The sequence below is a fragment of the Limanda limanda genome, chromosome 22 (genome assembly GCF_963576545.1).
Source record: "Limanda limanda chromosome 22, fLimLim1.1, whole genome shotgun sequence".
Classification (NCBI taxonomy): Eukaryota; Metazoa; Chordata; class Actinopteri; order Pleuronectiformes; family Pleuronectidae; genus Limanda; species Limanda limanda.
Window position 1 is genome coordinate 2,253,056 of NC_083657.1, and position 22,552 is coordinate 2,275,607.

The window sequence follows — 22,552 nt, forward strand, 5'->3', positions numbered from 1 at the left end:
CACACGCAGACACACACACACACACACACACCTTGTATGTCTCATAATCCACTGAACTCGGTACGAACTTGGCACGACACCATAAAGCCTCGGGGGTGTAGAGCCGGCACACGATGGACACGTAGCACAATCTGACCAGATCTAAAAATTAATATCTACAACGCCTCACAGTAGCTCCGCCTCCTCAAGGGTTAGTTTGAACGACAGAAAATCCAGAAGCACAGAAACGATCCCTCGAGAGTTTAAACTTCAAAAGAACAGACCTGAGTCAAAGTGGATTTCTGATTCGTGTGTTGTCTTGATAAAATAAGTTTCTGTGGTTATGAGCTGCAGCGGATTTCTGACTCAGGTCCTAATGTTGATGAGTTACATCCTAACTATTCTAACTTTTAAAATGATACCCTGGAATTCTGTAATTCACACTTTTGCTGAATTATTGCAAAAAATAACTTTTCCTAAATGCTCCTTCCTGTAAATTATACTTTAGCCAAACATGTTACTCACTTCATGTGGTAATTCAGGCTGCAGCCGTATAATATATAAACTTAATATGACATATGAAGTCTAATAACTCGCTGAAAAGATGGACGTACATCTGTTTTTCTTTGCTAAATAATAAACCTTCCTCCAGTGTCTTAATACAATAACCTGGAGCAGATAATAAAATATTTAAATTGCACAAATGCCACAGGTCCGAACAATCAGGCTGAAGATGTGTGAAGAGGCGATTGTGAGTTCTCATGCAGCGACACACAACAGCAGGAACCGGCTTTGTGTTTACACACAGTGGCCGAGTTTGTCAGAAGCAAAGCTTCACACGTTACCATTGGGAAAATAAGATATACTTAAAAAATATATATATATATTTGATGTTGATAATAGCTTTTAACCACAGACAAGGCAAAAATCAAATATCCACTGACTCTTATTCCTATATTACAGTTACAATCAAGAGTATGGCAAAGTAAGAGGAAAATGCTTCCTCAGCGTAAACTGTCAAAAACATCGAACCATTTTAAAAACGTGATAATAACCGAGCGATGTACCGAACGTTAAAGTCTCTCGATCTTTTCAAAAGGCTGAAACACGGATGAAATGACTTGAGAACGTTTTCCTCTGCAGCCTCGGAACCACACACGTCACACAACAGCTTATCAGCAACCACGACAACACAACCTTTGTGAAATCATATGCGAGTTATCATTAAACGTTATATAATCTCCAGGTTAATACGAGTCCACACAAGTACATTCCTCAGTATATTTTTTGCAACATTTAAGATATTCTCCAGTTCAGCAGAAGTTAAGGTTGAGATGTTTGTTCATTTTGTGGATTTGTTGCCGTCGGAGTTTTTTCCCGGCAGCAGCGACGAGAAATAAATACTCTGAGAAAGTCTGAAGAAAAAAAGGATTTTCATAAACAAAACAACTGAAGCTAAAGAGGAAAAACAATTTAAAGATTGCAATAATAGATATAAAACAAGATGGCTGCACTCAACATGCAAGGAGAGCGCCACGTAAACATTTTGTCGTCGATAACACGTTTGGCGACGTCGCTCCACGCCTCCCTCGTCCCGTTGGCCACGCCCACAGAACCAAAACGCCGATGGTGAAGCGATGCGAAGCCACGCCCCTTTCAAACTAACTCAAACAACAGGAAAAAAGATTCCTCCCCGTTTCAAAAAAGGACGAAGTAGCAACACAGGGAGGGAAACGGCGTAAAAGTTGGAAGATGGTTTTCCTTCCTCGCTCGTCTGTGACGCCACTGGGCAGGAGAACCCCCCCCCCCCGCCTGGTTGTCAGGGTTACGGCGGCAACAGTAAAGCTCCTCACGCAGGACTTCAGTTTCCTGAGGAATCGGCCTCAGCGACACCTTTGATTTCCCAAGTTCCTGCCGGACAGAGAAAGTAAATTCAATTACGGACAATAGATAACAACACTTCCAATGTGTCTTCGCTGATTATTGATTAATAATGATTCAATTGCTAATATCTGGTTCCTTGGCAGAGGAGCAGCCGCTTTTACAACTGAAGAAAACACAATGAATCACAAGGAAATAAAGGAACTAGATGTTAAAAGCAAAGACGTTCTTTGAAAACAGTTTTTTTTTTTGGCATGTAAAAGGTCTTAGAGCTGATTCCTCATTTCCTGTGTTGAATGAAAGTTAAAGAAGTTTCACCGGAGAGAGAACTGTTGGACTTCTGCTTGTGGAGCTTCTCTCGGTCCTTCTTCACCTTGGGGCAGATCTTCAGCTTCATGCTGCTCTTGCTGCTCCTCACCGACTCCTGTGAAAAGACGAACAGACGGTGAACACACGGAGACGCCGGGACGTTCACGCTCTCGGACGCTCGGCTGCGATTGGCTGATACCTCGTCCGAGCACTGCATGAGCGGACAGATCCAGTGGATGTCGTCCAGCTTGTGGAGTTCGGCGCTGAGGCTGTTGAGGGTCGACCGGAGCTCCTCTTCCTCTGGAGACTCCGACTGAGGAGGAGGAGAAAGGATGGAAAGAAAAGAAAGGTGAATTCCCTCCAGTGTTAATTTCGTTGATGATAACGATAACGAAAAACATTCGTTAACGCCCCTTTTCCCATGACTAAGACGAGACGAAGACGTATTGAAAAAGGATCTTTGAAAATAAAAACTATGACGAAATCTATTTTAATTTAAAATAAATAAAATGTCAACAGTTTTCTTTATTGGTGTTCTATAATTTCATAAATGCAATAATCTACAGAGTAGTATAGTATAACTTTATATAACATTTTATCAGCTTTGTTATTGCAGCTCCAGACAAATTTTATTTGGGGGAAGAGGGGGCAAAATGGCTCTTTTGATAGTAAAGGTTGCCGACCCCTGCTATAGACCTATAGGAGGGACATCTAATGGACAACCTAAGTACTGCAAGCTAGACTAGTATGCAGTTGTAGACACAACACAGGGGGTCCCTGGACCTGAGAAGGGAAGATAAGGAGTTTAATGTGGCTATTAAATGTGACTAAAACTAGACTAAAATGTTCTGAGTTTTCGTCGACTAAAACTAGACTAAAACTAAGAAGGATAAAAATGACTAAATGTGACTAAAACTAATATGCATTTTCGTCTAAAGACTAAATCAAAAATAGCTGCCAAAATTAACACTGATTCCCTCACAAGCTCAATGGAGCTACAGCACAACAAACACAGAGAAGAGGAGTTGATGAAGAGTTGATGAAGAGTTGTACCAGTAGTTTCCCGTCCAGCAGCATCCTGGTCTCGGCCTGAAGAACTTTACTGATGTTCACGATCTCCACGGCCGTGCTGCGACTCAGACACTGGAAACAAACCACGACGTTCCATCACAGAAGCTCGGCAATAAAATGTGCTTTCAATTATGTTTCATATCGTTTTATGTACTGAAGTGAAAACTGTTTAATCTTCGCACTTCATCATTAACGACTATTTATGACTTAAAGATCCAAAACTGCACGATTTGTGAAGCGCTGGATTTGACAGTTGTTGTGAAAAGGTTTAAATAATGTCACGGTTATTTTCATTAACTAATTATGAATTAATTAGTCGTGTAATTATCTTTCTAATTATACATGTTGAACTCTGCCGTGTCCTTGAAGCCACTGATGGGATCCAGATTAACAGGAAGCAGAATTAACTGCCTATAAACGGACGTGAGACCCGCTGGGGTTTCTCAACCCGTCCGTCTGTCCATCCCTCTGTCTGTCCCTCTGTCCGTCCCTCTGTCCCTCTGTCTGTCCCTCTGTCCCTCCTGCTGTCTTACCTCCGGGCTGGACACTTTGGCCTCGGTGAGCACGAGGGCGGTGGCGTTGACGGCGTGCGCCAGCTCCTGCTCCACCAGCTTGTGCGTCTTGGCGGCTTCGCGGATCCTGAAGGGAACGAGGGAGCAGATCACGGACGTGAGAGATGTGGTTATTATTTCTGAGAGGAAGTAATTATGGGGATTATTGGTGGAGCAAACGTCTTGTTCCTTCATCTGTTTGTTTGGATTCATGATAAATAAGTTGATTTGAAGAAATACACATTTATACTCTCTGTATCTTCCCTGCAAATAAAAAACCATTTCCCCTTCATCTTCTTACCGAGTCGTTTTAAGGAAATGTCGGAAAGTGGAAATTACACCGTGTCTGCTTTTTTTTTATTGAGCTGGAAAATTCCCCACTTCCCTTTATGAATATTTCTCAACTTCGGAGACGAGTTTATAAATGTAATTAAAATGTGTATCATCGTAAAAAGAGAATCTGGCTTCGCAGAGGAACACAAACGGTTTCTAAGAAACAATTTGGAAAAGCTGATTGCAGCGGAGGGAAGTAATTCATCTCTCGACAATTTTAACACACGAGAACAAACAGGAAGGTTGTCGTTATGTAAACGACTGTATCCTCTGAGTTGAGCTGCCTCTCACTTGTTGATGAGCGTGTCGGCCACGATGCCGAGCTGCTGCACCTGAGCACACTCCTCATCGGTCAGGTACTCCATGGACTGCTGCGAGTTGAGCCGCGGCCGGGAGGAGCGGTAGCTGTCGAACTTCCTCTTGTCCTCCCACGACTTCAGCGTGCTCTCGAACGCCTGAAACGAGACGGAGACGCAAAGAGGTTTCAGGAGGAGAAGTCATAGACCTCGATGAAATGAGTGTGACTGACTGATGAGCCCTAATTGAAGAGGTTCTAGTTTTGCCTGGAAGAAGAGGAAGCAGGTGAGCTCACGAGGCTCCTGACGCCTGAATCCAGATGATTCTTCACATATTGTGTTTGTGCAGAGATAAGAAACAGTCACAGAAGAAATCTGGGCTGAGATACGAGAGAATAAACAACGTGTTTATCTGTAGAACTGAGGGAAATAAAGAAGAATCATTTAGTTGAGCCGCTGGTGGATGATTACGGGGATCGAACAGGGACCGTGGCAGTTTGAGCCTCTTCTCTCGGGGTTGTGCTTCAGGAGGAAACCATGGAAACAAACCGGCCGAGTGCATTCGGCTCAAGAGAGCTCTCAGAGGCTCGAGCGGCGAGAAGAGAGAACAAACACGAGCGAGAACGAGTCAACAGAGGCTCAGAGCGGATCTTCAGCTGCAGTGTTTATGAAAGGAGGAGAATCTCAAGGCCGGAGCTGTGGGGGTTTAATGTAGAAACAGAAACACACACACACAGAAACCAGGTCTTACCCGGTCTCTGGTGAGCATCTGAGCTCGGTTCTTGTGGACGATCTTCACGATGCCGGGCGGCTGGATCCACGCCTCTCCGTCCACCTGCACCGGGACGCCCTCCTCCCCCAGGATGGTGATCTTCACCTGACGGCACTGAGACGCCACAGAGCACAAAACACAACCTGTCAGACCAGGAGATTCCTCTAAAGCAGATGTTTTCACTGCTCGACCTCCTGCAGGGAACAGGTCCCTCACTCCTGGGAAACACACAGCTTTAAAGACAACATTAAAAAGCACCGTGTCTCAGAAAAGGTTAATTCTACACGTGTGAAAGGGTCTTAAACTGTGATTTTTATGCATCAACCAGGAGTAGAACTCTTAATTTAGTTGTATTTCAAAAAGTCTATCTGTTCAACAGGGTGATCTGACACTCTATTTATTATTTTTTACTTTGGATATTCCCGTTTTCAGGGGGAGGAGCTTGTGCAAACCTTGTGACAGTTGATGCTCAAGGTGAGTTTACACGTGTGCTCACCCCCGGGGAACTGAACTGTGGGTATTCAACGTTTCCAGGGGGAGGAGCTTGTGTTACCTGTGCGATGCGGTGGTGCTGCAGGTTGATGACCCGGGACATGGCCATCTGCATGCTGCCGAACACGGCCACCACCTCCAGCTTCTTGTCGTCGAACGACGGCGCCCCGAAGTTCTGAGGAGGACACGAGAGAACAAGGGCGTCAGAGGAGCTTCTCCCGCTGTGGATCAACGAGTCGGACATGTTTGTTTTGTTTGTTTCTCACGTTGTCCTCCTTGGTGCCGCCCCAGAAGTTGATGCCGCCGGCGTAGCTGGGGATGTTGAGCACGGCGAGGCCCTGGAGGCTGGGCAGAGGAACGGGAACGCCGTCGCACTGAGGGACACGACAGGAAGTTAGAAGAGAGAAGCTTGTTTCTCCACGACTTTCTGTTCCTCATTCTGTCAGAGGTATAAACACATCAGAGTGTGAGTCTGTGTGTGTCTGTGTGTGTCTGTGTGTGTCTCACCTAGGGTTGCAAAGGGGCGGAAAGTTTCCGGTAAATTTCCGGAAACTTTCCGGAAACTTTCAATGGGAAGTTTAGCTCGGGAATTTTGGGAATTTTGAAAAAAAACAACTAAGCAAATTAAACGCTGAGCAATAAAAACATCATTCAAAACTCTATTTTAAAGATGTATGGAACGTTGAGTTTCAACCCTCCACTGTGCATTCTTCCATCACATGCACAGATAACTCCCAGCATGCTTCACTCTACAGCAGGGCTATTGAGGCCTGCTGTAGAGTGCAGGACTAGTCAGGTAAGTTTCCATGATATTACTGGGAAAATATATTAGCATGCTGATTGAGGATTGTTCATCTGTTCATCTAGCCTATTTCCATTCATTTATCCATCAATTGTAAAATATGTTTACAGACGATTCCAATTGTTTGGCTAACTATTTATATATTATGTTTTTTTTACAAACTTTTTTCTCATCTTATTCTACAGAACAATGCCACGTGCACTCTCTCATGTGTGGAGACATTTCACCTCATCCAATGTAGAAGGAAAGGCTGTGAACATTTGCAAATACTGTGCAAAGACCTATGTTAAGAATGACACAACGATGCAGAAGCATATAGTCAAGTGCCCAAAGTTTCCTCAGGGCTCAAATCAGCCTATGACAAAAAACAAAATGTTTATATTTATGTCTGTATATGACAAGGTAAATACAGTTAGTATAAATTACCCACAACATTTCCAGTTTATTCCCGTTAATTCCCGTTTATTCCCATTAATTCCCGTATATTCCCGTTAATTCCCATGGAAAGTTTCCAACTTTGAATATTCCCGGAATTTTGCAACCCTAGTCTCACCTCCAGCTGAACTCGCTGCTCCAGGTTCTTGTAGGTCTTCTGCACCAGCTCCTTGGTTCCCAGGACTCCGTACCACATCATGTTCTTTGTGCGGCTGCTGCAGGAGGAGACGGGACCGAGGAACCAATCAGAGGAGAGTCTTACTTCATTAAAACTTGAATTGATCAGGAAACGATTCAAAGGAAAAAGGAAATGTTTTCTTTAATATTTTCGTATTATCGTCTTCAAAGTCACTTCTCATGTGAAAGTGATGCCTCTCAGATAATGAATTCCAAACTGAAAATATAATAAAAACTATGATGATTGCAGCTGTTTCATTCTGATCGACAGAATCTAAATACACCCCCGAGTCTCTGGTGCTGTTGTCATGGAGATACGAAGCACAACGTTATAATTGTGCACGTTGTGTGTCTGTGATTGTGTGTTTGTTCACACCTGCATTTCTTGGGGTGCTCGTCTCTCTTGTTGTTGAACTCCAGGGAGATCTTAGCGTCCAGGCCGATGCCGAAGTAGTTGTTCATCACACACTTCTCTGAACAGTGTCTACACACAAAATATGATAATATGAATCAGCCGTTAAAACATCATAATCCCTCTGATTGATGATGATAATCAATAATAATCAAGCTCTGAGGTCAAACACTGAATTACACTGAGTCCTCGTTGAAGGTGACCGTGTGGAGACTCTCTGGTTTCTCCAGGACGATGGGGGAGGTGGGACTTAGGCCGCCGGGACCTGGAGTGAAGCATGATGGGTAAAATGAAAACTTCTTCATGTAGGAAAGGTCATCCAATGAGTTATTATAAAATATACAAATTCAGACGTACGTGGCTCGGCCTCCTTCAGCTCCTCGCTGTTCTCCCTCTTGATGGAGGAGGAGGAGGACATCCTCTGCACCTGCGTGTGTCGGTTCTGCTCGTCGACCACTGAACCAAACAACACTCGTCAGTCGACTCGTTAGAAACACACACACATCCGACGGGCTCGGGGGGGAAAGCGGCTCGTACCTTTCTCCGCCTGCTCGATGATCTGCCTCAGCGCCTTCTTCAGGCTGTTGGCTCGGAGCATCAGCTGCTCCTTGGACCGGTATGATTTGCCCTCTGACCCCGACTCGCCGCCGCCGTCTCCCGGGTTCGAGCCGCCGCCGCCGCCACCGCCACCGCCGCCACCGCTGCTCTCCTGGATCGGAACCGAACCGGCCGGAACAACCTGGTGAACACAGAGAAGAGAGGAATCCTCTTGATGCTCCAGAAGAAATAAGATTTGTTTCACTTTAGGATCAGTGGGAACTAGGGTTGTAAAGGGGCGGAAAGTTTCCGGTAAATTTCCGGAAACTTTCCGGAAACTTTCCACGGGAAGTTAAGCTCGGGAATTTTGAAAAAAAAAAAAAAACTACACAAATCAAACGCTGAGCAATAAAAACATCATTCAAAACTCTATTTTAAAGATGTATGGAACGTTGAGTTTCAACCCTCCACTGGTCATTCTTCCATCACATGCACAGATAACTCCCAGCATGCTTCACTCTACAGCAGGGCTACTGAGGCCTGCTGTAGAGTGAAGGACTAGTCAGGTAAGTTTCCATGATATTACTGGGAAAATATATTAGCATGCTGATTGAGGATTGTTCATCTGTTCATCTAGCCTATTTCCATTCATTTATCCATCAATTGTAAAATATGTTTACAGACGATTCCAATTGTTTGGCTAACTATTTATATCTCTGGCATTGCATTAGTGTTTTTTTACAAACTTTTTTCTCATCTTATTCTACAGAACAATGCCACGTGCACTCTCTCATGTGTGGAGACATTTCACCCCATCCAATGTAGAAGGAAAGGCTGTGTACATTTGCAAATACTGTGCAAAGACCTATGTTAAGAATGACACAACGATGCAGAAGCATATAGTCAAGTGCCCAAAGTTTCCTCAGGGCTCAAATCAGCCTATGACAAAACAAAATGTTTATATTTATGTCTGTATATGACAAGGTAAATACAGTTAGTATAAATTACCCACAACATTTCCAGTTTATTCCCGTTAATTCCCGTATATTCCTGTTAATTCCCGTATATTCCCGTATATTCCCGTTAATTCCCATGGAAAGTTTCCAACTTTGAATATTCCCGGAATTTTGCAACCCTAGTGGGAACCAGCAAATGTCACTTCATTCATGAACTTGACTCTGTGGAGCCTTTCAAGCTGCAGTAAACATTCATTTACAGGCCGAGCTGTTGGAGGATTACCCATATTTTATGTATGGAATATGAAATATAGATAAGATATACAGAAGCCTGATTCAAAGTTGAAACTCTCTGCCTCTTCTCTTCTGGAGCAGCGGGTGTAAATCATTTTTTTCTGAGGGTTGAGTCGTTTCTTTTAAAGCAGCAAAATCCACCTGTGAATAAAAGACTCCGCAGGGAACAAGCTTCCTTTTGTGTTTTCACTTCCTCTGCTGCACAGGTCGAGTCCGGAGGGATTCAAACGTTTCAAACACAGAGGAAAAAAGTTTCTATCTTTTTGATCTCTGAGGTTCAAACAGACTTCAACAGAGGCCGAAACTTTACTTTAGAAAAGGTTAATAATCATGAATTAAGAGAAGAAGAGGACGCAACCTGAATTTGAGGTGTTAACATTACATTTGGGGCAAAACCTTCCATCTACAGCTCCACAGATCCACAGTTATGATTATTAGATATTGATGAACTTCACTGGTTATTACCTGAGCCTCTGCTTCCTCACTCAAGGCCTTGACGAGAGAATCCAGTTTGTCGTTCAGCAGCGAACACTGTGAGGAAAGGAGAAGTATCAGTCGCAGTAATACTTCTATACAAGAGTTATTTATATAACGAGAGAAAGCTGAAGATACTAAAGAGTGGAGGATGTATAATGAAATGAAAAGGTTTGCACTTTAACCAGAGGAACAAATTGAATCCACTTATTGGTTATGAAACTCATCCTCCTCTTCAGCGTCTCCTTCATGAAAAGTCAGACACTTGAAAACAGTGAAGACCACAGAGCGACACAACTATTTTCTGCACACACACACACACACACACCTACACTCGCCCACTAAGCCACTGTTACACAAGCAGTTACATAACACACACACACGACTACACACAGGAGCATTTACCTTCTTGGCCATGGCGTCGGCCTCCTCCTTGTTCTCTGTGGCTCGCTCGTACGCCTTCCCCACCTCCGCCACAAAGTCGTTCACCGTCCCACACAGGAACCTGGGGGGGGGGGGTGTTAGTCATTATCAGGTTCAAACGCTTCAGTGAGTCAGAGACGCTGATATGAGATGTTCATAGACATGTAGTTATTTAAGGTAAGATGAGATAATCCTTTATTGATCCTCGTTGCAGTAATTCAGATATTTGCAGGATAATAAAAACATCATACAAATCAGAAGGTGTTGAGAATATTAAAGCTAAGCTTGTTGTGTGTTTGCAGCTGTGTGAGTCATGAGAAACCTTTCTACACACTCACACTCGCCTTCAGCAAATAGCAGATCCTGTAACGTGATTATTGCAAAAAAGAAAGAAAACAAAACGCCTCATTTATGTAAGTGTGGTGGTCCTGTGCAGCTCAGTTGTTCAAAGAGGAAATGACAGAAGTCAGCGTGAACACTAGATGTTAAGATGGTGAAGAACCGGTAGAATCATGAAGATGTTTTACAGCTGCAGGTTTTAGATTTGACTGTTTGGTGTAAAAAAACGATTTCCAGTGAAGAAAACGCTCAAAATATAAGAAATGGGACCATATCTGGAGGAAGAGGGGGTGGAGCCTGAGAGAACGAGGACACTGGACACCTGAGACCTGCTCCCATTGGACGATACTAGCTGTCAATCACACTGTAGCCACCACCCAATACATCTGGTGTCTGTTTGACTCTTAATGATCATAATTTACTAAATGAACATCATGATGTATTGAAGATGGAAACTAGAGATTTAGACATAAACGCTTTAGGAAACTGACGTTGTAAAGTGAGAAGTGGAGTCGCCCCCTGTTGGTCAGTTGCGAGAATACAAGTGTCAATGGTGCAATGGCTTCACTTTCCCCTCAAATTGACACTTGTTTGAATCCCACTCGGTGCAGAAATGCACATTGAACTAATCCATGAGGTGATTTAGATGTGCTGCAGTGAAACACTCAGAACAGAAGAGGAGCTCAGTAACGAGCAGGACGTCTTCTCCCAGAGGACGGATGCTAACGTGCTAACGTGCTAACGCAGCGAGGACGACGACTGAACACTGAGTCATCTTTCACCTGCAGCCGGGCGACATTTACTGTGTGTGTGTGTGTGTGTTTGTGTAGCAGAGCCAAAATCAATCAATGCTCATTAACCAGACACTCGCTCAACCCTCATCCTCCCATCCTCCTCTCATCCCTAAAGTCTTTTTTAAACGCATGCACGTCACGTACTTGGCGGAGGAGATGACGTCGCTGTGTTTGTCCGAGTCCAGGATCTTGGCGAGGTGTGAGGCCACGGAGTCTGCATACTGAGTGATGTGCACCTGAGGGGAAAAGAAAAGAGAGAAGGTTAGTTCCTGGGACTGAGAACGACAAGAAAAACCAAGAATATGAGTTTAGAGAATCTATCGGTGAGGGTTCTATCGTTCTTTAGTCTCTCTCTTTCTCCATCTTTCTCTCTCGTGACAACAAACAAACGGAATGAATCCAAAACGTCTTCACTACAATAAGTCTCTGAGCGAAGTGAAGGTGAGGAGGTGGTCCTGCAGGAGATGAGTCACGGGGACGGAGATCTTTTTATGGAAAAACTTCACAGCCCCCCCCCCAGGGTTCCTACAGGTTTTAACAAGATAAATTTAAGACTTTTTAAGACCTTTTTAAGACCACTTTGAATAGAGTTTAAGACCTATTTCACGACCATACTGGCAAAAAGTATGAAGGAAAATTACTATGAAAGAAGAAATAAGTCACAGAATTACTTACAAAGTAAATTTATACTCATTCAACATAAGAACATTAACAATACACAAGTCAAACAAGCTTTAAACATGCTTTAAACATGCTGAAATAAATTGAAATAAAAGGATGTTCCATCAAACATGTCCAGAGAAGGAAATTAAACATCCCATCGAACACTACAAAACCTCTAACTTCTCAGCGGAAGTTTTACATAATCATTTCTCGGAGCCTGTGTGAGATCTGTTATTTTTGGAGGGGGTGGAGTTAATTTATGGGAAAGCAGACTGCTTCCTGGAGGCGGAGCTACTTCACCTGCAGCGGAGAATCGAGTCCGTCGTCCTCCTTCATGATTGTTGTGTGTTTGCTGGTGGCCGGGAGCTCGTATGTCATCACGCTCCATCTGGAAACACACAAACACACAAACACACAAACACACAAACACACAAACACACAAACACACAAACACATTGATGTCAAGCAGCAGAAACAACTCGTGACGTTTAATATTCGACACACAACAAAGGACTCAGTCTCCACAGTTTGATTCTAACTGAGTTCTCACCGGTCCAGCATCTTGGTGGTGGCTCTCTCCAGCTTCTCCAGGATCTGCAGGAGCTGGGCGTCGTCATCACAGAGCCCCCCCCACCCCAGGACCCGGGCCAGGTCGTTCCCGGTGCCCAGAGGCAGCACGCCGAGCTGGCACTGGGGAGGAGCCAGCACAAGAGGGAGGAGTCAGTGGGGAATCATCCATTAAACCACAGAGGAATCATCAGAGGCTGGTTGTGGACACGCTGGTTAGTTTGACCTGAAGTGATTCAAACTGATTCGATCTGGTGTTTAACTTGAACTAAAGGCCAAATTAAAAACACGGGCGCTCGTTAATCCTGATTAATTCAGTGACATTGATGAATCAGTTGAAGCTGATGAGTGGAAACAACATTTACTCTTTAGATTCACTGATGACAGAAACACCTACAGGCGATGGATCCCAGGAGAAATAGATTTATTCTACAGCTTCTTTTCTCAACAGCCTAATTATCTGGTAGCAGGTAACTCTGTGTTCTCCACAGCGACCTCACGCATCAGAGTTACATCATCCTCCTCCTCCTCCTCCTCCTCCTCCTCTTCGTCGCTCTCACCTGTTTGTGGAGGTTGAGTTTATCGAGCTCTGAGAGCACCCAGCCCACGCTGCCGTCTCCTCCGCACACCAGGATACGGAACGTCACAAACTTCTGGAAAAGACGAAGCCTGAGAGAGGAAGAGGAGAGGAAGAGGAGAGGAAGAGGAGAGGAAGAGGAGAGCAAGAGGAGAGGAAGAGGAGAGGAAGAGGAGAGGAAGAGGAGGATTAACGCTTGTTAATTGTTTCTCTCCCGAGCACGACAGCGTTCCAGGTCCCGCACTAGGGGTGCAACGATTAGTCGACGTCGTCGACAAAAATCGATGACAGGAATAGTCGCCGACGAATTTACTCGTCGATAATTCGTTGGTGACGTCATAGCACGTGTTTTTCGTGCCGTGCAGTTGAACTAAACGTTGTTTTACCGGAGGTGCTGATGAAAGCAGCGGAGGAGTGAGCCATCTCGCTTCCTTCCTATCTCTGAAAGTCGCGCATGTGCAATAGCGACAAAACACGGTCCGATGGCGTCCTCCGCTGCAGCAGCATCGCGTTCAGAAAGTAAAAAGTTCGGGAGAACTTCAGCCGTAACAGCCCGAAAAAAACTACCTGCAGTATCTGTACAGAGGACCTGTTCTCCATGGAAGCAGGACACACGCATTTGAGGAGGAGGAGTCACGTGTGACTTCGTAACGGAGACGATGCGGACTCGCCTCAGTCAGATGTTATATATAAACGTATATATCTGCGCGCAGGATTCTAGAATCCATTACAAAAATATGGTTTAAACTTTTTATTAACAAGTTTAAAAGCGTTATGTAATCCTATTGCCTGACTAACGTCTTGTTTTAATCACAATTATTTAGTCCGAAGAAGACTGTAGTTTCGTTTGTTGATGTTTTTATTGCTGTTACTTTCCCTGTCATTTTTGTTAACAGGAAAAATTAATACAACAAAAACTTGATTTGTCTTTGCTTTTGTGTCAGCAGTACCCTTATATGCAACAAAGTTTATTAAAAGACATTTTTTTTTAATGAAGTATCAATATTTATTGCCTTTATTTTCAGTCATCACATGCCTCGAACAACCTCAAGCTAAATTTAAAAGCTGCTTGCTAAATAAGAGCAATTGAGAATTTGTGTCATTCATAATCCGATTAGTCGATTAATCGTTTCAATAATCGTTGACTAATCGACTATCAGAATAGTCGTTAGTTGCAGCCCTATCCCGCACCCACGTACCCGAGCTCCGGGCCTCCGTTCATCAGGTCGAACACCTGAGCCGGGTTGAGCAGCTGCTTGAACTTGCGCAGGAACTTGACGCCCTGGTTGTCTCCGCTCTTGGAGTTGACCAGGACCAGGAGAGGGCTGGAGCAGGACGCCGAGGTGGCCTTCCAGAAGCCTGAGGGAGGAGCATTGCTGTGACTTGAGGTTTTGAAAAAGAAAAAGCCTGGAGAGTAGTTTTTTATTGTTAAGTTCAGATGAAGAGAGAAGTAACGTAATGGATCCTGAAAGCCAGGGAGCTGTGAAGGACTTTATACAAATCTGATCTTTTTGATTTAGGAAACAGACGCTCAGGGAAAGAAAGAGGAAACAGACAAAGTTGCTCAGTGTTGCTTTAACTGAGATTGTGAATCTCCAGCTTTTATCAGGTGAGCATAAACAAATTATGTAAAACACAACTAGACTGAAATTCAACTCCGACATTACAAAATGAAAAAGACAGAGAAAAGGGGAGGAGTCAGTCACAGAATCACACAACTGGAGTTCAGAGGAGTCACAGCTGAACTTTGAACCTGCTGAACATGTGATACTGTGTGTGTCTGTGTGTGTCTGTGTGTGTGTGTGTGTGTGTGTGTGTGTGTGTGTGTGTGTCTCTCACCGTCTGAGTCGATGCTGTTCAGTGCAGTGGGGGGGATGATTGACACTCGACATTGACCCAAGGGACAAACCTTCCCCATTTGTTCTTTACAGCTGCTGTGGACCTACAAGTACACACATGCACACAGACACAGTTACACACACACAATAACAGAAGGTCATTACTGTGAAACACACCAAATGTCTCTAACACCTCTAACCTTTACTACATCCCTCTGATTCACTAGTGTGTGTCTGTTTCTGTGTGTTTTGATGATCACACTTTACATTCTAGGTTTTAATTTGCTCTAATCAAACCAGAACAGTGAGTAGAGTAACTTCTCTGCACACGCGTGTTTAACTTTGTGTCTTAAAGGTCGATCCCGTGTATTTTCTCTCATTGTTTTACAGCTCATATCTCAGTTTTAAATCATTAAATCTGCTCATTTCACCCGATGGATGAATAAATACAGACTCATGCAGCTTTAAATTAAACATTAAATGAGCTAAACCTTGATAAATAGCTTTGTTTCAATCAATCAATCAATCAAGTTTTATTTGTATAGCCCACATTCACAAATAACAATTCATCTCATGGGGCTTTGGGAACATATATATACATACTCAGATTTTTTTTTTCTTCAGTAATTACGACTGTGAATGAAGATGAATTGAATTTTAGGACTGAGATATTCTTATTTAAAAAGCCTAGATAATTTAATTGCAATGGTTATATAACAGCTTTGGTTTTATTTGTTTCCTCTCTTTAAAGTTTATTATTTGTTGACAACGTGCAGGATCCAATGTGTTCATGTGTTGTCCCGTGATCGAGTCTTAACGGATTAAACTGAAAATAACTCTGGTCTCGCAGCGACGTCTGGAGCGAGAACCCACGGTGATTTGACCCGACAGCTTTCTGTTAAAGGCTCGGAGGCAGAAATCAATCCCACTCACGATGTCTTTGCACCAGAGGCAGCGCCAGTCCTGCAGCCGCCGCACGCTGCCGCAGTTCTTGTCACACACGACACACCTGGCGCTGACGGGCAGGTTTCCCTCCAGCCACTGGTGAGGCATGGACACCTGGTGGAGAGAAGATAGAGAAGGAAGCAAAAGCATCATGTTAGTGACAGAAACCATCTTTGAGAAACATGCAATTTGATGTTTGGGGTTTGGTCCATGTCCCGTCCAGAGGTGTCAAGTAACCAAGTACAAATACTTTGTTACCTTACTTAAGTAGAAATGTTGGGTATCTATACTTTACTGGAGTATTTATTTTTCAGACGACTTTTTACTTCTACTTCTTACATTTTCACGCAAATATCTGTACTTTCTACTCCTTACATTTAAAAAATAGCCTCGTTACTCCGATTTCATTTTGGCTTGTTTTCATTCCGGTTTGTCATCGTTCAAAAACACACACAAAAAAAGGCAACACAACCTTGTTACGACTTTTACTTCCTCTAGAAAGTCAAGTTTGATTATTGGCAGTGTTGAGTCCAAAGGTCTCTTCCAACAATATATGTATTTGCATTGTAATCAAATTTTATAATTTCCAATGGGCATATTTGCAGTTCAAAGGGGTAGCCTAGTGCATCCCACATTTTTCAACATAACATTTTAATATAACATTATAGTCAAAATGGCCTTTAGAAAAATTTGTTTTTTGGAGGAGGGGGGGTAGTGCACTATAGGCCCCTGAGACGCGGCTTAAGAGTTTGTCCTTAATGGACATTTTTTGTTCCCTTAGATTACTTTTACTTTTATACTTTAAGTAGTTTTGAAACCTGTACTTTTACACTTTTACTTAAGTAAAAAGCTTGAGTTGATACTTCAACTTCTACAAATGTATTTTTTAAACCCTAGTATCTATACTTCTACTTGAGTAATGAATGTGAATACTTTTGACACCTCTGGTCCCGTCCACTAACATAGAGGAGGCGGGGTTTGAACACTCACCCCGTCCTCGTCCTCGATGATGTCATTTCCTATGGAGGCCAGCGTGGTCCACTTGCAGTTGTTGGTGGAGCGGACTGCACAGCGCTTGTGAGCCTTGAACTTACAAACTGCACAGGACAGATAATTACAAAGTTTATCAGTTTGTCCGATATGAGCATTGTACACGTACACATATATATGTTGGTATCAGCGTTTATGAAATGTATTGAGTAATATTTACTGCTTGTGTGAGAGAGGTGAGAAAAGGATTTTACAATTCCAAAGAGATAGTTTGTCCGAACCTCTCCCTGAAGCTAGGAGCAATAAACCTGCTTCTCTACTCTCACAGTCCCAAGCTGTAAATGTGTTTCTTCCAAGGAACGTGTGTTGAAATGTGTGTGTCTGTCTGTGTGTGTGTGTGTGTGTCTGTGCACCTTCACAGGACAGGCCGTGGGAGGTGACGCCCGGCAGCGCCTCCCTGCACACGTTGCAGAAGGTCGGTCTGGCGTGCGAGCAGGCGTACCAGTTGTGCATCCCGGAGAAATGCTCCATGTTGAACTGGCTGGCCTGAGGACGGAAGAAACCACGAGTCAGGAAGTTTAGACCAAGAAGTCGTTCCCGCCGACTCACAACGTTTGAAAAGACGACACGAAGAGTCTGAGGCGTCAAACCAGAACTCCCAGTGGAAAACGACTTTTCTAGAAACTCTACAAGAACGAGATGTGGATCCTCTCCATCATCTGAGCTGCAGCTGAATCCCATGAATTGGAAATAACTAGGGATCAGACAACGACATAAATTCAAAGCTCTAAACGTGCTGTGAGAACTCAGAAGCTTCCAGCTCTCATCCCCGTCTTTTTACGGCCTGTTAATGCCGAGGCTGTGATGTTTTTTACGAGACGCATCAATCTGCTGCTGGAACGAGAGACACAGAAAGAGCGAGGGAATGCAGAGGTGGAGGAGAGGGATGGAGGAAGACCTGAAGGATGCTCTCATCAAAATAAACTCTATGCTCCCGACGAGCTTCGGCTCATTTCTGAGTTGATTCAGGAGATAAGAAGAGAGAAACTCACCTCGTAGGTTTCCCACTTCTGGACGGATCGGAGCGCCCCGATCCAGTCCTCCATCTCCTTCCTGCTCTCGGCACAAAGCATCAGTTTGCGAAAGGGAGTGATCACCTGAAGGAAAGAGAGAAAGAGCTGATCTACGAGGGAATCTAGAGTTTATTCCTCATTTATGAATTTCTTATTGTCGTGTTGAAGATGATGCAGCAAACAGTTAAAAATGTATTTAACGTCCAGTCCGTGTCCCATCTACTAACACGGAGAAGGCCAGACTGTAGTCTTCACTTTCAAAAATGAACAAATATGATAATAGCAGTCAGTTTATTTACCGTGAAGCTGTTGTTGATGTTCTTGGTGCTGGTCTCGGCCACACTAGCATCCGACAGATCCACCTCATCAAATATCAGCGACTGACGAGGGAAGAAAAAGACAAAACATGACAAACGCTCCTCGACACTTATTCACCTTTTATCGTCTTAAGAACAACACAAACTAAGTTCCTGTACCTTGCAGTCTTTGGCGTAGTACAGGGTCCGGCCTCGGAGCTTGAAGTATCTCCTCTTCCATCTCTGGAAGGAGCTGGTCTGCTTCAACAGGATTCCCTCCTTCACACTTTTCTGTTGTGAGTCAGAAGGAAGAGGAAGCAGACGTTAGTGGCTTCAGGTTCATTCTGTCTGCAGACGGCAACAGATCCGAGTGTCAGTGGGATTTCTTCTTCTTCTTGTCAGACAGAGACGACGTGTTCACTGAATCCGTCAAGTGACTCGACAACCACGGAAACAACCAACAGCACTTTTCTATGATTTTAAACTTCTCTTTGCTGACGTCTGGTACATTTTAGAAATGATTTAAAGATCCTATTCCACTTTTAAATCCTCTCTTGAGCTGCGTTCACACCTGCACTGACATCCAGACGTTTTCCACCAGTTTTAATTGTTAACTTCTCAAGAGCCGTGTATTTTGAAAGGTGCTTGATCTATAAATGACTGTAACTGCTAGTTGACTTTGCCATAGTATTTTATTGACGAATTGTTTTATACCTTGTATTACTGTGTATATATATATGCATATTTATTTCATTCCTATTTATTCAATGTATTAACTTTTAATGTATCAACTTTTTTATTGTACCCTCCGCACCATTGAAAATGAGGGTCTTATCCCTCAATGTGTCTTCCGAGGCTTAAATAAATATTCAATCAATAAAGCTAATTATTATTATCATATATTATAATTGTTAAGTGTTTTTGATGCATTTAAAAACACTTCAGAGTGATCTTCCTGAAATTCCTGTTACGGAGTCCTGCTGAAGTTTGGCTGCGTGTCAGAATGCAGAGTGTCTGGACAGCAGAGGCAATGAGGTAATGTCTTTACGGAGCAACAGTGATGAGGCGATGCAGCAGGTAGGAGGAGGAGGAGGAGGAGGAGGAGGAGGAGGAGGAGGAGGAGGAGGAGGAGGAGGAGGAGGAGGAGGAGGAGGAGGAGGAGGAGGAGGAGGAGGAGGATGAGGAGGAGGAGGAGGAGGAGTCATCCTCCGCAGCTGCAGGAGAATTATTCACACGCTCAGAATGCATGATTCAGTTTGTTTAGCTGAGACTCTCGGGTTCTACTGCTGTTTTCCTTTAACTCTCCTCTGGGCCTCTGCTCATCCAACACTTCTCTCTTTATGAGCACAAGCCCTTAAGAGGAGCGGATGCACTCTGGGTAATCAATCTGAGATGGGATGTCAGGGGGTCGCCATGGAGATTCTCATTTAAAGAGGAAACCCGGGTCAGGTGATGGACCCGGGCTGAGATACGATCTTAGAACTCTTCCTCCTGTGAAGCAACATTCCTGCACGAGCCGACGCTGCAGGTTTCATCAGATCAGCTCGTGTGACACGACAGTAAATCTCGTGCACACGTGGAACCTGCATACCTTCGCACCAGGAACCCGTGTTTACTGCTCACAGCAAGATAAACCTGGACTTAACTGGGAGTATTTGTGGGGCAACATCAGATGTATCCTCGAAAACAGGAAAGAGGAAGCAACAAAAGCACAGAATTCAAGAGAGGATAAAACATCAACTTGCTCGACTCGTTTCTGTAACACCTGGAAATGGAACCTGGACTTTATAGCAACTCCACAGAATGAGTAACCGTGCACGTCTCAGCAGAACGCCTGTGGTCGGGTGTGTGTGCCAGCTCGTCTGATCAGCCCAGACTCAAGATCCTTTACGTCATGTGTAATGAATCAGCTCCAACTACCTGCAGGCGAAGGTGAACGTGTGTTGAGCAATGCAAACATGAGCCCGAGACCTGGAACCAGTGGGAACAGACGACTGTTTGCACCTGAAGTTTCCTTATTCCAAGAGATGCAGGTTTCCACAGTTCGTAGAAAAAAGGACCAAAATGAATAAAAGACAAACACACAACGCTCTGGTTCCTCAGGAGCACAAAGGTCAGACTTGTTTTTATGTGTAGCAGCGTGCTCCGACCACAGATTGCCTCGACAAACAAGTGCTCAAAGGAAATTGGGAATGAGGTGGAAAGGATATTGGGTTTGTTATCTCGGAATCCGCAGTTATGATTACACTGTAATAAAAACAAAGGACAAAACCTGTTCCGGTGTTTTTCCATTTCACACACATGTTGTTGTTTTTGGAAGTGTGTGTGTGAGGCCTTTACAGTAAAAAGGAGAAAGTGAAAGTGTGTGTGTGGGAAAAACAATTCAGGACTGACGAGATATTTTGTGGTTTAAATCGATTACACAACACAAAAGACGACAGAGAATAATGACATTAATATTAATCCCACCTCCTCCGTGTTGCTTGTTGGGACAAGATACCAAAATAAAACAAAATTCCCAAAGATGGTTTCTGTTATTTTAAGAGCTGTTAGTGCAACAACAGAGATTCTTAGGAAATATCTTCCCTCCCTCTTTCAGAACCTCTGTTTCTAATCCATCTTCTTCACGTCCATTAATCTCTCGCTTCTCTTTCCTCTCTCTCATTTGGCCACTTCCTCCTCATCTCTCTTTTCTATCTCCGACTCGCTCATCCATCTTTTCTTTCCCCATCTTTCCACTTCATTGTGCTGGTTCCTGTCTCTCTCTCTCTCTCTCTGCAGTAACGGCCTTGGCTTCCTGAGCAAAGGAAGGAACATGAGACCGAGGCGCCTCCGGACCAGTGATGAATCCAATTCATCGCTGCATCACAATCTCATTCCTCAGCTGTGTGTCTGTTGTGTGTGTACATGTGTCGCGCCTCGCAATGAAACGTGCAGCTCGTTGTGATCTCACTGTGCGTCTTCCTTTCTTCCAATGAATTGTTATAGCCGGAGGGGATAGAACATGTGGAAGAGGCAAGTGGAAGACTGAGAGACGTCCTGACGCTGAGGATCATCAGCGAGAGGAGAGAGGAGCAGGAGGAGAAACAACACAAAAAGGTTGAATACAGGAAAACAGGGATTTAAGACATTCGAGGGATGGAAGAAAGAAGAAGGTGTGAAGTTCCCTTTGGACCGAACAACCGAACTAATCCAGGTCTGACTCCACACCCAGGATTAGAAATGAAATGAAACTTTCTTGTGGAAACAACATGCGTGACCTTCTCCTCTCACCTCCTCCAGGCCTGAATAATGGATTAAAATGTCAGGTTTCCAGAGGGTGAGCGGCGCGGAGGCAGAGCGGCGAATCAGCTCAGTTCAAACAACACGTGGGTTCAGAAACGTACGACCACAACACAACGTGTAATCTGTAAAGAACATACGACCACAACACAACGTGTAATCTGGGCCAAGGTCAGGTTCTACACCGATTCCATACCGCTGCTCTCCAGCCGAGAGAAGTTGTCAGACAGATCAGTGTGTGTTCATTAGAGCCGAGCTAATTACATCACAACAATCAGCCCCTGTAGACACACACACACACACACACACACACACACACACACAGACACACACCACAGGGCTGTCAGAGGAAGTTCACCGAGCGCATTGACACACATACTTACTCATCTGCAAAATGCATGTACAGACCAAACAGAGCTGTGACGTGAACCCGCAGATTAATCTGACTCTCTCTCCCTCTCTCTCTCTCTTTCCCTCTCTCTCTCTGTTTTGCCCCCTTCTTCCATTCAGCTTTCTCTACTCAACTGAAAACACACACACACACATTTACATACAAACGCACGTGTAACGACTGTCGCACAACTCTATCGCACCACGGTGTCCGAGTCTCCTGCTCCTGACGTGTTTTCCTGCTATATTCAAGGTTTAGATATTAGTTATAGATGAGTTTTTCTTTGTATTCACTTTCTTTTGATTCACAACAAAGTTTATGGTTAAATTGTAAAATATCAAATCTCTTTGGTGTATATATCAAACAATTACACTGGAACTTGGAACTAGAAAATGATGAACCACTTATATCAGTATCCATATCAGTCTTGCTCTTTTAGATTGTTAATCTCTCGGTTGTTGACCAAAAATTTTAGTTTCAGCTGTTTAGCATAAGCCCTGAGTCTTGAGAAAAGATGTAAAGTAAATATTTGTCTGAGGATCAACTCGTCTTGAGGAGCCACAGACATAAAAACTGTTAGAAACTATGAATACATTGTTTTTG

General features: G+C 43.8%; 1 protein-coding gene across 1 annotated transcript in view; it reads right to left on the minus strand.

Annotated features, from left to right (window-relative positions):
* Window positions 1-22,552, minus strand: part of si:dkey-172j4.3 (diacylglycerol kinase delta) — a 43,632-nt gene continuing 21,080 nt past the window's right edge. The window contains exons 3-30 of the mRNA XM_061066536.1: window positions 18,457-18,567; window positions 18,280-18,360; window positions 17,960-18,064; window positions 17,321-17,453; window positions 16,908-17,014; window positions 15,906-16,031; window positions 14,974-15,076; window positions 14,334-14,493; window positions 13,118-13,226; window positions 12,541-12,680; window positions 12,291-12,378; window positions 11,472-11,563; window positions 10,177-10,276; window positions 9,763-9,828; window positions 8,048-8,249; window positions 7,868-7,966; window positions 7,691-7,775; window positions 7,475-7,582; window positions 7,040-7,136; window positions 5,951-6,058; window positions 5,746-5,859; window positions 5,172-5,306; window positions 4,416-4,579; window positions 3,774-3,879; window positions 3,223-3,312; window positions 2,369-2,482; window positions 2,179-2,284; window positions 1-1,890 (exon numbers count right to left, since the gene is read on the minus strand). Of these exons, the coding sequence (XP_060922519.1) occupies window positions 1,841-1,890; window positions 2,179-2,284; window positions 2,369-2,482; window positions 3,223-3,312; window positions 3,774-3,879; window positions 4,416-4,579; window positions 5,172-5,306; window positions 5,746-5,859; window positions 5,951-6,058; window positions 7,040-7,136; window positions 7,475-7,582; window positions 7,691-7,775; window positions 7,868-7,966; window positions 8,048-8,249; window positions 9,763-9,828; window positions 10,177-10,276; window positions 11,472-11,563; window positions 12,291-12,378; window positions 12,541-12,680; window positions 13,118-13,226; window positions 14,334-14,493; window positions 14,974-15,076; window positions 15,906-16,031; window positions 16,908-17,014; window positions 17,321-17,453; window positions 17,960-18,064; window positions 18,280-18,360; window positions 18,457-18,567 (3,099 nt within the window). The 3' untranslated portion in view covers window positions 1-1,840. The remainder of the gene's footprint in view (window positions 1,891-2,178; window positions 2,285-2,368; window positions 2,483-3,222; window positions 3,313-3,773; window positions 3,880-4,415; window positions 4,580-5,171; window positions 5,307-5,745; window positions 5,860-5,950; window positions 6,059-7,039; window positions 7,137-7,474; window positions 7,583-7,690; window positions 7,776-7,867; window positions 7,967-8,047; window positions 8,250-9,762; window positions 9,829-10,176; window positions 10,277-11,471; window positions 11,564-12,290; window positions 12,379-12,540; window positions 12,681-13,117; window positions 13,227-14,333; window positions 14,494-14,973; window positions 15,077-15,905; window positions 16,032-16,907; window positions 17,015-17,320; window positions 17,454-17,959; window positions 18,065-18,279; window positions 18,361-18,456; window positions 18,568-22,552) is intronic.